Source organism: Panulirus ornatus, chromosome 20 (genome assembly GCF_036320965.1).
Source record: "Panulirus ornatus isolate Po-2019 chromosome 20, ASM3632096v1, whole genome shotgun sequence".
In the NCBI taxonomy this organism is placed as follows: Eukaryota; Metazoa; Arthropoda; class Malacostraca; order Decapoda; family Palinuridae; genus Panulirus; species Panulirus ornatus.
The window spans coordinates 40,941,095-40,953,806 of record NC_092243.1 but is presented as its reverse complement, the minus strand read 5'-3'; the positions used below and the strand labels follow the sequence as shown (position 1 = coordinate 40,953,806).

Sequence of the window (12,712 nt, the reverse complement as noted above, 5' to 3'; positions counted from 1 at the left end):
AAACTACAGAAGCCTCGCAACCATATAACACTGTTGGAACCGTTATTCCTTCATACATACCCATTTTTGCTTTCCGACATAATGTTCTTGACTTCCACACATTCTTTAACGCTCCCAGAACATTCGCCCCCTCCCCCATCCTATGATTCACTTCCGCTTCCATGGTTCCATCCGCTGCCAAATCCACTCCCAGATATCTAAAACACTTCACTTCCTCCAGTTTTTCTCCATTCAAACTTACCTCCCAATTGACTTGACCCTCAACCCTACTGTACCTAATAACTTTACTCTTATTCACATTTACTCTCAGCTTTCTTCTTTCACACACTTTACCAAACTCAGTCACCAGCTTCTGCAATTTCTCACCTGAATCAGCCACCAGCACTGTATCATCAGTGAACAACAACTGACTCACTTCCCAAGCTCTCTCATCCACAACAGACTGCATACTTGCCCCTCTTTCCAAAACTCTTACATTCACCTCCCTAATAACTCCATCCATAAACAAATCAAACAGCCATGGAAACATCACACACCCCTGCCGCAAACCAACATTCACTGAGAACCAATCACTTTCCTCTCTTCCTACACGTACACATGACATCCTCAATAAAAACTTTTCACTGCTTCTAACAACTTGCCCCGCACACATATTCTTAATACTTTTAATATATTTTCTTAATATTTCATATAATGTAGCTCTCTACATCATCCTCTTTAAAAGGTTATTTTTCCTCACCCCATGCTCTGTCTACTCTTCTTCTTCCATATCCAACTCTGAACTTACTTAAAGTAAGAATTAGCATTCTCTTATCAAAGTGTTGGAATATTCATCGACAGTATGTACTAGCCACTGTTTTATCACATACTCATGTTTAACTTACCTATCATTAGTATTACAGTGGACTACACCATGACTTGAAGCCATATAAACCATGATGACCTAAAAGTACTAACCTCAAAAGAATCATAGTCGCCTTTTGGCTCTGTCCATGAAAGGGTAATTTCTGTATCTGATATGGAAGTGCCATTAATGTGTGCAACGGACTCTGGATATAGCCGATCTTGACGTATGAGTGGCTGGCTTGTCACATCACCTGAGACTGTCCATGCAGTGATGTTGTAAAGTCGGCCAGGCACTAGGTCCTTAAAAATAATCTGAAAATATAATATTCAGTTAATGACTCATCAATAACATCTTAGGTCCTCAAAAATAATTTAAAAATCTAATATTCAGTTAACAGTATTATTAATAAAATTTCTAAACACCAAACATTCTGGGTTCTTCTGTTGTTATATACTGTGTGTCACAGCAAATAAAGGAAAAACTTTATACTGAACTCAGGGCCCCTGAGAGGTATTTCATCAGGGGCTACAAAGTTTCTTTCAGGTCCCCTTCCTTTCTCCATTAGTCATCCTGTTTTTATCCTCTTCAGTTTTATGCCATAAGCTGTAAGGCCAAAAAGGATATGGAAGATGAGAAAGGGGTGAAGCATAGTGCTCTATTGATTTTCTGCATTTTCTGAGATCCCAGGAATTTCCTGGGCCCCTTTTGGACCCCTCGGCCCAGGTACATTGTACCCCTTGCACCCCCTCTCAGAGGCCCTATTTGAACTATACCGAACTATACTGTCCCTGGTGGTTTTCTCTTTGTATATAGTTTATCTTAAATAATTATACATAATTTTGAACACAAAAAATTTATCGGTTGACCTCATAATTTACTTAGACTTTCATGAGGCAACTGTCATAAGTCCTCCAACTACAGAACTGAAATGCTCTTTGGTTGTTACTCTTGGCTACTATGGTCACAACTATTTTATTCTTGCAGTACTAGCATCAAAAGCTGCTTTAAATGCAACTTAGATCTTGGGGCTCTGATTTTTCTTCACTGGAATAGGTGAGAGGATAAGAGCTAAGGAATTAGTAGCACTACTCCCGAAGCAGGATCTCTGGCAGTGTGTGAATGAGTGTAAGAAAGTAAATTCTAGATTGATGTGGGTAAAACTGAAAGTAAATGGAGAGAGATGGGTGATTATTGGTGCTTAGGTATCTGGTCATGAGAAGAAAGATCTTGAGAGGCAAGTGTTCTGGAAGCAGCTAAATGAGTGTATCAGTAGTTTTGGTGCACAAGACTGAGTATTAGTGATAGGTGATTTAAATGAAAAGGTGAGTATTGTGGCAGTTGAGGGTATAATTGGTATACACAGGGTATTCAGTGTCAAAATGAAAACGGTGAAGAGCTTGTGGATTTGTGTGCTGAAAAAAGACTGGTGACTGGGAATAAATGGTTTAAAAAGAGATTTACACAAGTATTCACATGTGAGTAGGAGAGATGATCAAAGGGCATTACTAGATTATGTGTTAATTGATAGGACTGTAAAAGAGACTTTTGGATGTTAATGTGCTGAGAGGAGCAGCTGGTGGGATGTCTGATCATTATCTTGTGGAAGCAAAGGTGAAGATTTGTGGAGGTTTTCAAAAAAGAAGAGAAAACGTTGAGAAGAGAGTGGTGAGAGTAAGTGAGATTGGAAAGGAGAATTGGGTTAGGAAGTACCAAAAGAGACTGAGTGCAGAATGGCAAAAGGTAAGAGGAAATGACATGAGAGAAGTGGGTGAGGAATGGGATGTATTTGGGAAAGCAGTGATGGCATGTGCAAGGGTTGTATTTAGCATGAGAAAGGTGGGAGGTGGGCATAAAAGAAAGGGTAGTGAGTGGTGGGATCATGAAGTAAATTTGTTAGTGAAAGAGAAAAGAGAGGCATTTGGATGATACTTACAAGGAAGAAGAGCAAAAGAATGGAAGACGTATAAGAAAAAGCAGCAAGAGGTCAAGAGGAGGGTGCAAGAGTTGAAAAAGAGGGCAAATGAGAGTTAGTGTGAAAGAATATCATTAACCTTTAGGGAGAATAAAAAGATTTTTTGGAAGGAGGTAAACAATGTGCATAAGACAAGAAAACAAATGGGAACTTCGGTGATAACATGTAGTGATAAAGTAAGGAGATGGAGTGAGTATTTTGATGATTAGTTGAAAATGTTTGATGATAGAGTGGCAGATGAATGGTGTTTAGGTTGTGGTGGTGGGTGAAGAGAGAGTTAGGGAAAGTGTTTTGGTGAAGAGAGAGGAGGTGGTGAAAGCCATGCAGAAGATGAAATTCAGCAAGGAGGTGGGTTTGGATGGTATTGCAGAGGATTTATTTATTTATTTTACTTTGTCGCTGTCTCCCGCGTTAGCGAGGTAGCGCAAAGAAACAGACGAAAGAATGGCCCAACCCACCCATATACACATGTATATACATACATGTCCACACACGCAAATATACATGCCTATACATCTCAAGGTATACATATATATACACACACAGACATATACATATATGCACGTGTACATAATTCATAATGTCTGCCTTTATTCATTCCCATTGCCACCCCGCCACACATGAAATAACAACCCCCTCCCCCTGCATGTGCGCATGGAATTTATTAAAAAAGGGGGTGACTGTGATGTTCATTGGTTGGTACAGATATTCAAAGTAAGTATGGATCATGGTGAAGTGCCTGAGGATTCGTGGAATGCAAATATACTGCCACTGCACAAAGGCAATAAAGGTGGGTGTTCAAACTTCAGAGACATAAGTTTGTTGAGTATTCCTGGAAAATCATTTGGGAAGCTATTGATTGAGAAAATGAAGACATGTACAGAGCATCATGGAGAAGCAATGTGGTTTCAGAAGTGGTATAGGATGTGTGGATCAGGTGTTTGCTTTGAGGAGTGTGTGTGAGAAATACTTAGAAAAACAGATAGATTTGTATGTAGCATTTATGGATGTATGACAGGGTGGATAGAGATGCTATGTGGAAGTCTTAAGAGATTACAGTGTGGAAGGTAAGCTGCCAGAAGCAGAGAAGTTCTTATCAAGGGTGTAAGGCATGTGTATGAATAGGAAGAGAGGAAAGTGATTGGTTTCCAGTAAAGGTCAGTCTGCTGCAGGGGTGTGTGATATCCCCAAGGTTGTTCAATTTGTTTATGGATGTGGTGTTTAAGAAGGTAAATGCAAGAGATGTGGAGGGAGGGAGGGGAGAGAGAGAGAGAGAGAGAGAGAGAGAGAGAGAGAGAGAGAGAGAGAGAGAGAGAGAGAGAGAGAGAGGAAGGGGGGGGTCAAGTATGGTCTGCTGGGGATGACAGTGCCTGCAAAGGGAGTTAGTAGTTGTTTACTGATAATACAGCACTGGTCGCTGATTCCAGTGAGAAACTGCAGAAGTTGGTGGGTGCATTTGAAAAAGTGTGTGAAAGAAGGAGGTTGAGAGTAAATGTGAATAAGAGCAAGGCTAATAAGTCTAGCAGGGTTGAGGGCCAAGTTAATTGGGATGTGAGTTTGAACAGAGAAAAATTGGAGAAGTGAAGTGTTTTAGATATCTGAGAATGGACATAGCAATGAATGGGTCCATGGAAGTGGAAGTGTGTCATAGGGAGGGGAGGAGGTGAAATGTGTGGAAAGAAAGAATGTTATCTTGGAGTGCAAAAATGGTCATGCTTGAAGGAATAGTAATTCCAACAATATCATATGGTTGTGACACATGGGCTATTATAGATAGGGTTATATGGAGGACGGTGGATTGTTAGAAGTGAAATGTCTGAGGACAATATGTGGTGTGAGGTGGTTTGATTGAATAAGTAATGAGAGAGTAAGGGAGCTGTGTGGTAATAAAAAGAGTGTGGTTGAGAGAACAGAAGGGGGTGTGTTGAAATGGTTTGAACATATGGATTGAATGAGTGAGGAAAGGTTGAAAAAGAGGATAAATGTGTTGAGGTGGAGGGACATGAAGTGGGAGACCAAACTGGAAGTGGAGGGACATGAAGTGGGAGACCAAACTGGAGGTGGAAGGGTGGAGTGAAAAAGACTTTGAGCGATCAGGGCATGAATATGTAGGAGGGTGAGAGGCATACCAGGAACAGAGTGAATAGGAATGATGTAGTATAGCGGTGTGGATGTTCTGTCAATAGACTGAACCAGGGCATGCAAAATGTCTGGGGTAAACCATGGAAAGGTCTGTGGGGCCTGGATGTGAACAGGGAGCTGTGGTTTTAGGTGCATTACACTTAAAAGCTTCAGACTGAATGTCAATGGACTTGGCCCACTCTGTCTGTTTTCCTGGCGCAACCTCGCTGATGCAGGGGGTGGCATTGATATTTCTTGTGAGGCGGCATGGTGCCGGGAAGGGATGAAGGAGCGTGTAGGTATATGTACATGTGTATATATGTATATGGCTGTGCATGCGTATGTATATGTATCTCTATATGTATATGTTGATATGTATATGTATTTTTTTTTCATACTATTCGCCATTTCCCGCGTTAGTGAGGTAGCGTTAAGAACAGAGGACTGGTCCTTTGATGGAATATCCTCACCTGGCCCCCTTCTCTGTTCCTTCTTTTGGAAAATTAAAAAAACAAACGAGAGGGGAGGATTTCCAGCCACCCGTTCCCTCCCATTTTAGTCGCCTTCTACGACACGCAGGGAATGCATGGGAAGTATTCTTTCTCCCCTATCCCCAGGGATATATATATATATATATATATATTCATGTATATATGTGTGCATATGAGTGGATGGTCTTTCTCCGTCTGTTTCTTGGTGCTACCTCACTGATGTAGGAAACGGCGATCAAGTATAATAAAATAATTATAATATAAATGCTGTTTCCTGTGGGGTGGGGTGGCCCCAGGAATAAATGAAGGCAAGCAAGTATGAATATGTACATGTGTGTATATGTATATGTCTGTGTTTGTGTATGTACACACCCTGACACTGCATTATGCGCAGGAGGATCAACACATAATTCTATGACCAATTCTGGTTCACTATCCCTCGCAGCCAGAGTGCTGAAGTTTCTCTGGTTATCAAGCATCAGTCAGTGATGAGAGAAGCAGAGCTATGAGCATGCCCAGGGAAACAACTGCAAACTGTCTTTTATCATTAGTAGAAAGTTGATAAATGTTGATGGTCTACCTGAGTTTGTCCCGTTCTGATACCCTACTGCTGAGGGTTTTCATGCTCTTTAGCCACAATGAAGAAGCAAAAGGACTTGACAAAAGAGCAAATGGCTTCAATTATTAGTCTGTACAATGCACAGAGGCTAAGAAGGGAAATATCAAGGATTGTTGGTGCTAGTGTCCAATCACTGCAGGTATGTTCAGGGGTATGGCAACACCAGCAAACATGGGAAGACCCAGGAAGGCTCAAATGACTTCACCATACATACCAACCATCCTGAAATGTCAGCTAGAAGCTAATCCATGTTTGTTGGCAGGAGAATAAAAAGAAAAAACCCAAGATTGCTTGATGAAGTCAGTATGGACCATTCATTGAGGCATCTATGATAACCTGCACTTCAGCTGCTACTGACCTTGAAAGAAGCCCCCCCCCCCACCTCACTCTAATATATGGGCAGCTTAAGGTTGCATTTGCCAAGACATATCTTCAGTGGGATACGACCAAGTGAAAGCAAACATGCTATGGAGGGATGAAGCCATGTTTTCTGTGACTAGGAACAGAGTAGGCACATTTATCGGCATGCTGGGAGTGACCCTTTTAATCCAAAGTAGACCATCAGTACTGTTACATACCTCTTGTTTTTTAATTTTCCAAAAGAGGAACAGAGAAGAGGACCAAGTAAGGATATCCCTCAAAGACTCAGTCCTCTGTTCATACCACTACCTCGCTAATGCAGGAAATGGCAAATAATATGAATTTTTTTTTTTTTATTTATTTTCCTTTGTCACTGTCTCCCGCGTTAGCGAGGTAGCGCAAGGAAACAGATGAAAGAATGGCCCAACCCGCCCACATACACATGTATATACATAGACGTCTACACACGCAAATATACATACCTATACATCTCAATGTACACATATATATACACACACACACATATACATATATACACATGTACATAATTCATACTGTCTGCCTTTATTTGTTCCCATCGCCACCCCGCCACACATGGAATAACAACCCCCTCCCCCCTTATGTGTGCGAGGTAGCGCTAGGAAAAGACAACAAAGGCCCCATTCATTCACACTCAGTCTCTAGCTGTCATGAAATAATGCACCGAAACCACAGCTCCCTTTCCACATCCAGGCCCCACACAAATTCCATGGTTTACCCCAGACGCTTCACATGCCCTGGTTCAATCCATTGACAGCACGTCGACCCCGGTATACCACATCGTTCCAATTCACTCTATTCCTTGCACGCCTTTCACCCTCCTGCATGTTCAGGCCCCGATCACTCAAAATCTTTTTCACTCCATCTTTCCACCTCCAATTTGGTCCCCCACTTCTCCTCGTTCCCTCCACCTCTGACACATATATCCTCTTGGTCAATCTTTCCTCACTCATTCTCGCCATGTGACCAAACCATTTCAAAACACCCTCTTCTGCTTTATCAACCACACTCTTTTTATTTCCACACATCTCTCTTACCCTTACATTACTTACTCGATCAAACTACCTCACACCACATAATGTCCTCAAACATCTCATTTCCAGCACATCCACCCTCCTGCGCACAACTCTGTCCATAGCCCACGCCTCGCAACCATACAACATTGTTGGAACCACTATTCCTTCAAACATACCCATATGTATGAATATACATGAATATATATACATTTATATATATTCATTGTATTTTGTCGCTGTCACCTGCGTTAGCGAGGTAGCGCAAGGAAACAGACAAAAAAATGGCCCAACCCACCCACATACACATGTACATACATACACGTCCACACATGTACATATACATACCTATACATCTCAACATATACATATATAAATACATACACACCCAGACATACACACATATACACATGCACATAATTCATACTGTCTGCCCTTATTCATTCTCATCGCCACCCCGCCACACATGAAATGACAGCCCCCCCCTTCCAACCCAAATGTTTTTTTTTTTTTTTTTTTTGCTTTGTCGCTGTCTCCCGCGTTTGCGAGGTAGCGCAAGGAAACAGACGAAAGAAATGGCCCAACCCACCCCCATACACATGTATATACATACGTCCACACACGCAAATATACATACCTACACAGCTTTCCATGGTTTACCCCAGACGTTTCACATGCCCTGATTCAATCCACCGACAGCACGTCAACCCCGGTATACCACATCGATCCAATTCACTCTATTCCTTGCCCTCCTTTCACCCTCCTGCATGTTCAGGCCCCAATCACACAAAATCTTTTTCACTCCATCTTTCCACCTCCAATTTGGTCTTCCACTTCTCCTCGTTCCCTCCACTTCCGACACATATATCCTCTTGGTCAATCTTTCCTCACTCATTCTCTCAATGTGCCCAAACCACTTCAAAACACCCTCTTCTGCTCTCTCAACCACGCTCTTTTTATTTCCACACATCTCTCTTACCCTTACGTTACTTACTCGATCAAATCACCTCACACCACACATTGTCCTCAAACATCTCATTTCCAGCACATCCACCCTCCTGCGCACAACTCTATCCATAGCCCACGCCTCGCAACCATACAACATTGGTGGAACCACTATTCCTTCAAACATACCCATATGTATGAATATATATGAATATATATACATTTATATATATTCACTGTACTTTGTCGCTGTCACCTGCGTTAGCGAGGTAGCGCAAGGAAACAGACAAAAAAATGGCCCAACCCACCCACATACACATGTACATACATACACGTCCACACACGCTCATATACATACCTATACATCTCAACATATACATATATAAATACATACACACCCAGACATACACACATATACACATGCACATAATTCATACTGTCTGCCCTTATTCATTCTCATCGCCACCCCGCCACACATGAAATGACAGCCCCCCCAAATGTGTGCGTTTTTTTTTTTTTTTGCTTTGTCGCTGTCTCCCGCGTTTGCGAGGTAGCGCAAGGAAACAGACGAAAGAAATGGCCCAACCCACCCCCATACACATGTATATACATACGTCCACACTCACAAATATACATACCTACACAGCTTTCCATGGTTTACCCCAGACGCTTCACATGCCCTGATTCAATCCACCGACAGCACGTCAACCCCGGTATACCACATCGATCCAATTCACTCTATTCCTTGCCCTCCTTTCACCCTCCTGCATGTTCAGGCCCCAATCACACAAAATCTTTTTCACTCCATCTTTCCACCTCCAATTTGGTCTCCCACTTCTCCTCGTTCCCTCCACCTCCGACACATATATCCTCTTGGTCAATCTTTCCTCACTCATTCTCTCCATGTGCCCAAACCATTTCAAAACACCCTCTTCTGCTCTCTCAACCACGCTCTTTTTATTTCCACACATCTCTCTTACCCTTACGTTACTTACTCGATCAAACCACCTTACACCACACATTGTCCTCAAACATCTCATTTCCAGCACATCAATCCTCCTGCGCACAACTCTATCCATAGCCCACGCCTCGCAACCATACAACATTGTTGGAACCACTATTCCTTCAAACATACCCATTTTTGCTTTCCGAGATAATGTTCTCGACTTCCACACATTCTTCAAGGCTCCCAGGATTTTTGCCCCATCCCCCACCCTATGATGCACTTCCACTTCCATGGTTCCATCCACTGCCAGACCCACTCCCCGATATCTAAAACACTTTACTTCCTCCAGTTTTTCTCCATTCAAACTTACCTCCCAATTGACTTGACCCTCAACCCTACTGTACCTAATTACCTTGCTCTTATTCACATTTACTCTTAACTTTCTTCTTTCACACACTTTACCAAACTTAGTCACCAGCTTCTGCAGTTTCTCACATGAATCAGCCACCAGCGCTGTATCATCAGCGAACAACAACTGACTCACTTCCCAAGCTCTCTCATCCCCAACAGACTTCATACTTGCCCCTCTTTCCAAAAAAAACTCTTGCATTCACCTCCCTAACAACCCCATCCATAAACAAATTAAACAACCATGGAGACATCACACACCCCTGCCGCAAACCTACATTCACTGAGAACCAATCACTTTCCTCTCTTCCTACACGTACACATGCCTTACATCCTCGATAAAAACTTTTCACTGCTTCTAACAACTTGCCTCCCACATCATATATTCTTAATACCTTCCACAGAGCATCTCTATCAACTCTATCATATGCCTTCTCCAGATCCATAAATGCTACATACAAATCCATTTGCTTTTCCAAGTATTTCTCACATACATTCTTCTAGGAAAAGACAACAAAGGCCACATTCGTTCACACTCAGTCTCTAGCTCTCATGTATAATGCACCGAAATCAAAGCTCCCTTTCCACATCCAGGCCCCACAAAACTTTCCATGGTTTACCCCAGACGTTTCACATGCAATGGTTCAATCCAATGACAGCACATCGACCCCGGTATACCACATTTTTCCAGTTCACTCTATTCCCTGCATGCCTTTCACCCTCCTGCATGTTCAGGCCCCAATCACTCAAAATCTTTTTCACTCCATCTTTCCACCTCCAAACTGAGAGGCTAGAAACCCTCCCCTCCTTGTATCTTAACTTTCTAAAAAGGGAAACAGAAGGAGTCACGCAAGGAGTGCTCATCCTCCTTGAAGGCTCAGATTGGGGTGTCTAAATGTGTGTGGATGTAACCAAGATGAGAAAAAAGGAAAGATAGGTAGTATGTTTGAGGAAAGGACCCTGGATTTTTGGCTCTGAGTAAAATGAAGCTCAAGGGTAAAGGGGAAGAGTGATTTGGGAATATCTTGGGAGTAAAGTCAGGGGTTAGTGAGAGGACAAGAGCAAGGGAAGGAGTAGCACTACTCCTGAAACAGGAGTGGTGGGAGTATGTGATAGAGTGTAAGAAAGTAAACTCTAGATTGATATGGGTAAAATTGAAAGTGGATGGAGAGAGATGGGCATGAGAAGAAAGATCATAAGAGGCAAGTGTTTTGGGAGCAGCTGAGTGAGTGTGTTAGTAGTTTTGATGCACGAGACCGGGTTATAGTGATGGGTGATTTGAATGCAAAGGTGAGTAATGTGGCAGTTGAGGGAATAATTGGTGTACATGGGGTGTTCAGTGTTGTAAATGGAAATGGTGAAGAGCTTGTAGATTTATGTGCTGAAAAAGGACTGGTGATTGGGAATACCTGGTTTAAAAAGACAGATATACATAAGTATATGTGTGTAAGTAGGAGAGATGGTCAGAAAGCGTTATTGGATTATGTGTTAATTGATAGGCGCGAGAAAGAGAGACTTTTGGATGCTAATGTGCTGAGAGGTGCAACTGGAGCGATGTCTGATAATTATCTTGTGGAGGCAAAGGTGAAGATTTGTAGAGGTTTTCAGGAAAGAAGAGAGAATGTTGGGGTTTAGAGAGTGGTGACAGTAAGTGAGCTTGGGAAGGAGACTTGTGTAAGGAAGTACCAAGAGAGATTGAGTACAGAATGGAAAAAGGTGAGAACAAAGGACATAAGGGGAGTGGGGGAGGAATGGGATGTATTTAGGGAAGCAGTGATGGCTTGCGCAAAAGATACTAGTGGCATGAAAAGCATGGGAGGTGGGCAGATTAGAAAGGGTAGTGAGTGGTGGGATGGAGAAGTAAGATTATTAGTGAAAGAGAAGAGAGAGGCATTTGGATGATTTTTGCAGGAAAGAGGCAGGAGGTCAAGAGAAAGGTGCAAGACATGAAAAAGAGGGCAAAGGAGAGTTGGGGTGAGAGATTAGCATTGAATTTTAGGGAGAATAAAAAGATTTTTTGGAAGGAGGTAAATAAAGTGCGTAAGACAAGGGAACAGATGGGAACATCAGTGAAGGGAAATACTGGGGATGTGATAACAAGTAGTGGTGATGTGAGAAGGAGATGGAGTGAGTATTTTGAAGGTTTGTTAGGTGTGTTTGATGATAGCGTGGCAGATATAGGGTGTTTTGGTCGAGGTGGTGTGCAAAGTGAGAGGGTTAGGGAGAATGATTTGATAAACAGAGAAGAGGTAGTAAAATCTTTGCAGAAGATGAAAGCCGGCAAGGCAGCGGGTTTGGATGGTATTGCAGTGGAATTCATTAAAAAAGGGGGTGACTGTAGTTGCCTGGTTGGTAAGGTTATTTAATGTATGTATGACTCATGGTGAGGTGCCTGAGGATTGGCAGAATGCTTGCATAGTGCCAATGTACAAAGGCAAAGGGGATAAAAGTGAGCGCTCAAATTACAGAGGTATAAGTTTGTTCAGTGTTCCTAGGAAATTATATGGGAGGGTATTGATTGAGAGGGTGAAGGCATGTACAGAGCATCAGACTGGGGAAGAGCAGTGTGGTTTCAGAAGTGGTAGAGGATGTGTGGATCAGGTGTTTGCTTTGACAAATGTATGTGAGAAATACTTGGAAAAGCAAATGGATTTGTATGTAGCATTTATGGATCTGGAGACAGCATATGACTGAGTTGATAGAGATGCTCAGTGGAAGGTATTTAGAATATATGGTGCAGAAGGCGAGTTGTTAGAAGCAGTGAAAAGTTTTTATCGAGAATGTAAGGCATGTGTACGTGTAGGAAGAGAGGGAAGTGATTGGTTCTCAGTGAATGCTGGTTTGCCACAGGGGTGCGTGATGCCTCCATGGTTGTTTAATTTGTTTATAGATGGGGTTGTTAGGGAAATGAATGCAAGAGTTTTGGAAAGAGGGGCAAGTATGCAGTCTGT

At 42.3% G+C, this 12,712-nt stretch overlaps 1 protein-coding gene across 2 annotated transcripts in view; it reads right to left on the bottom strand.

Annotated features, from left to right (window-relative positions):
• Positions 1-12,712, bottom strand: part of LOC139755960 (tyrosine-protein phosphatase 10D-like) — a 657,464-nt gene that overhangs the window by 198,219 nt on the left and 446,533 nt on the right. For both annotated transcript variants that reach the window (XM_071674794.1, XM_071674795.1), the window contains exon 17: positions 958-1,158. In XM_071674794.1, coding sequence (XP_071530895.1) covers positions 958-1,158 — 201 coding nt within the window. The remainder of the gene's footprint in view (positions 1-957; positions 1,159-12,712) is intronic.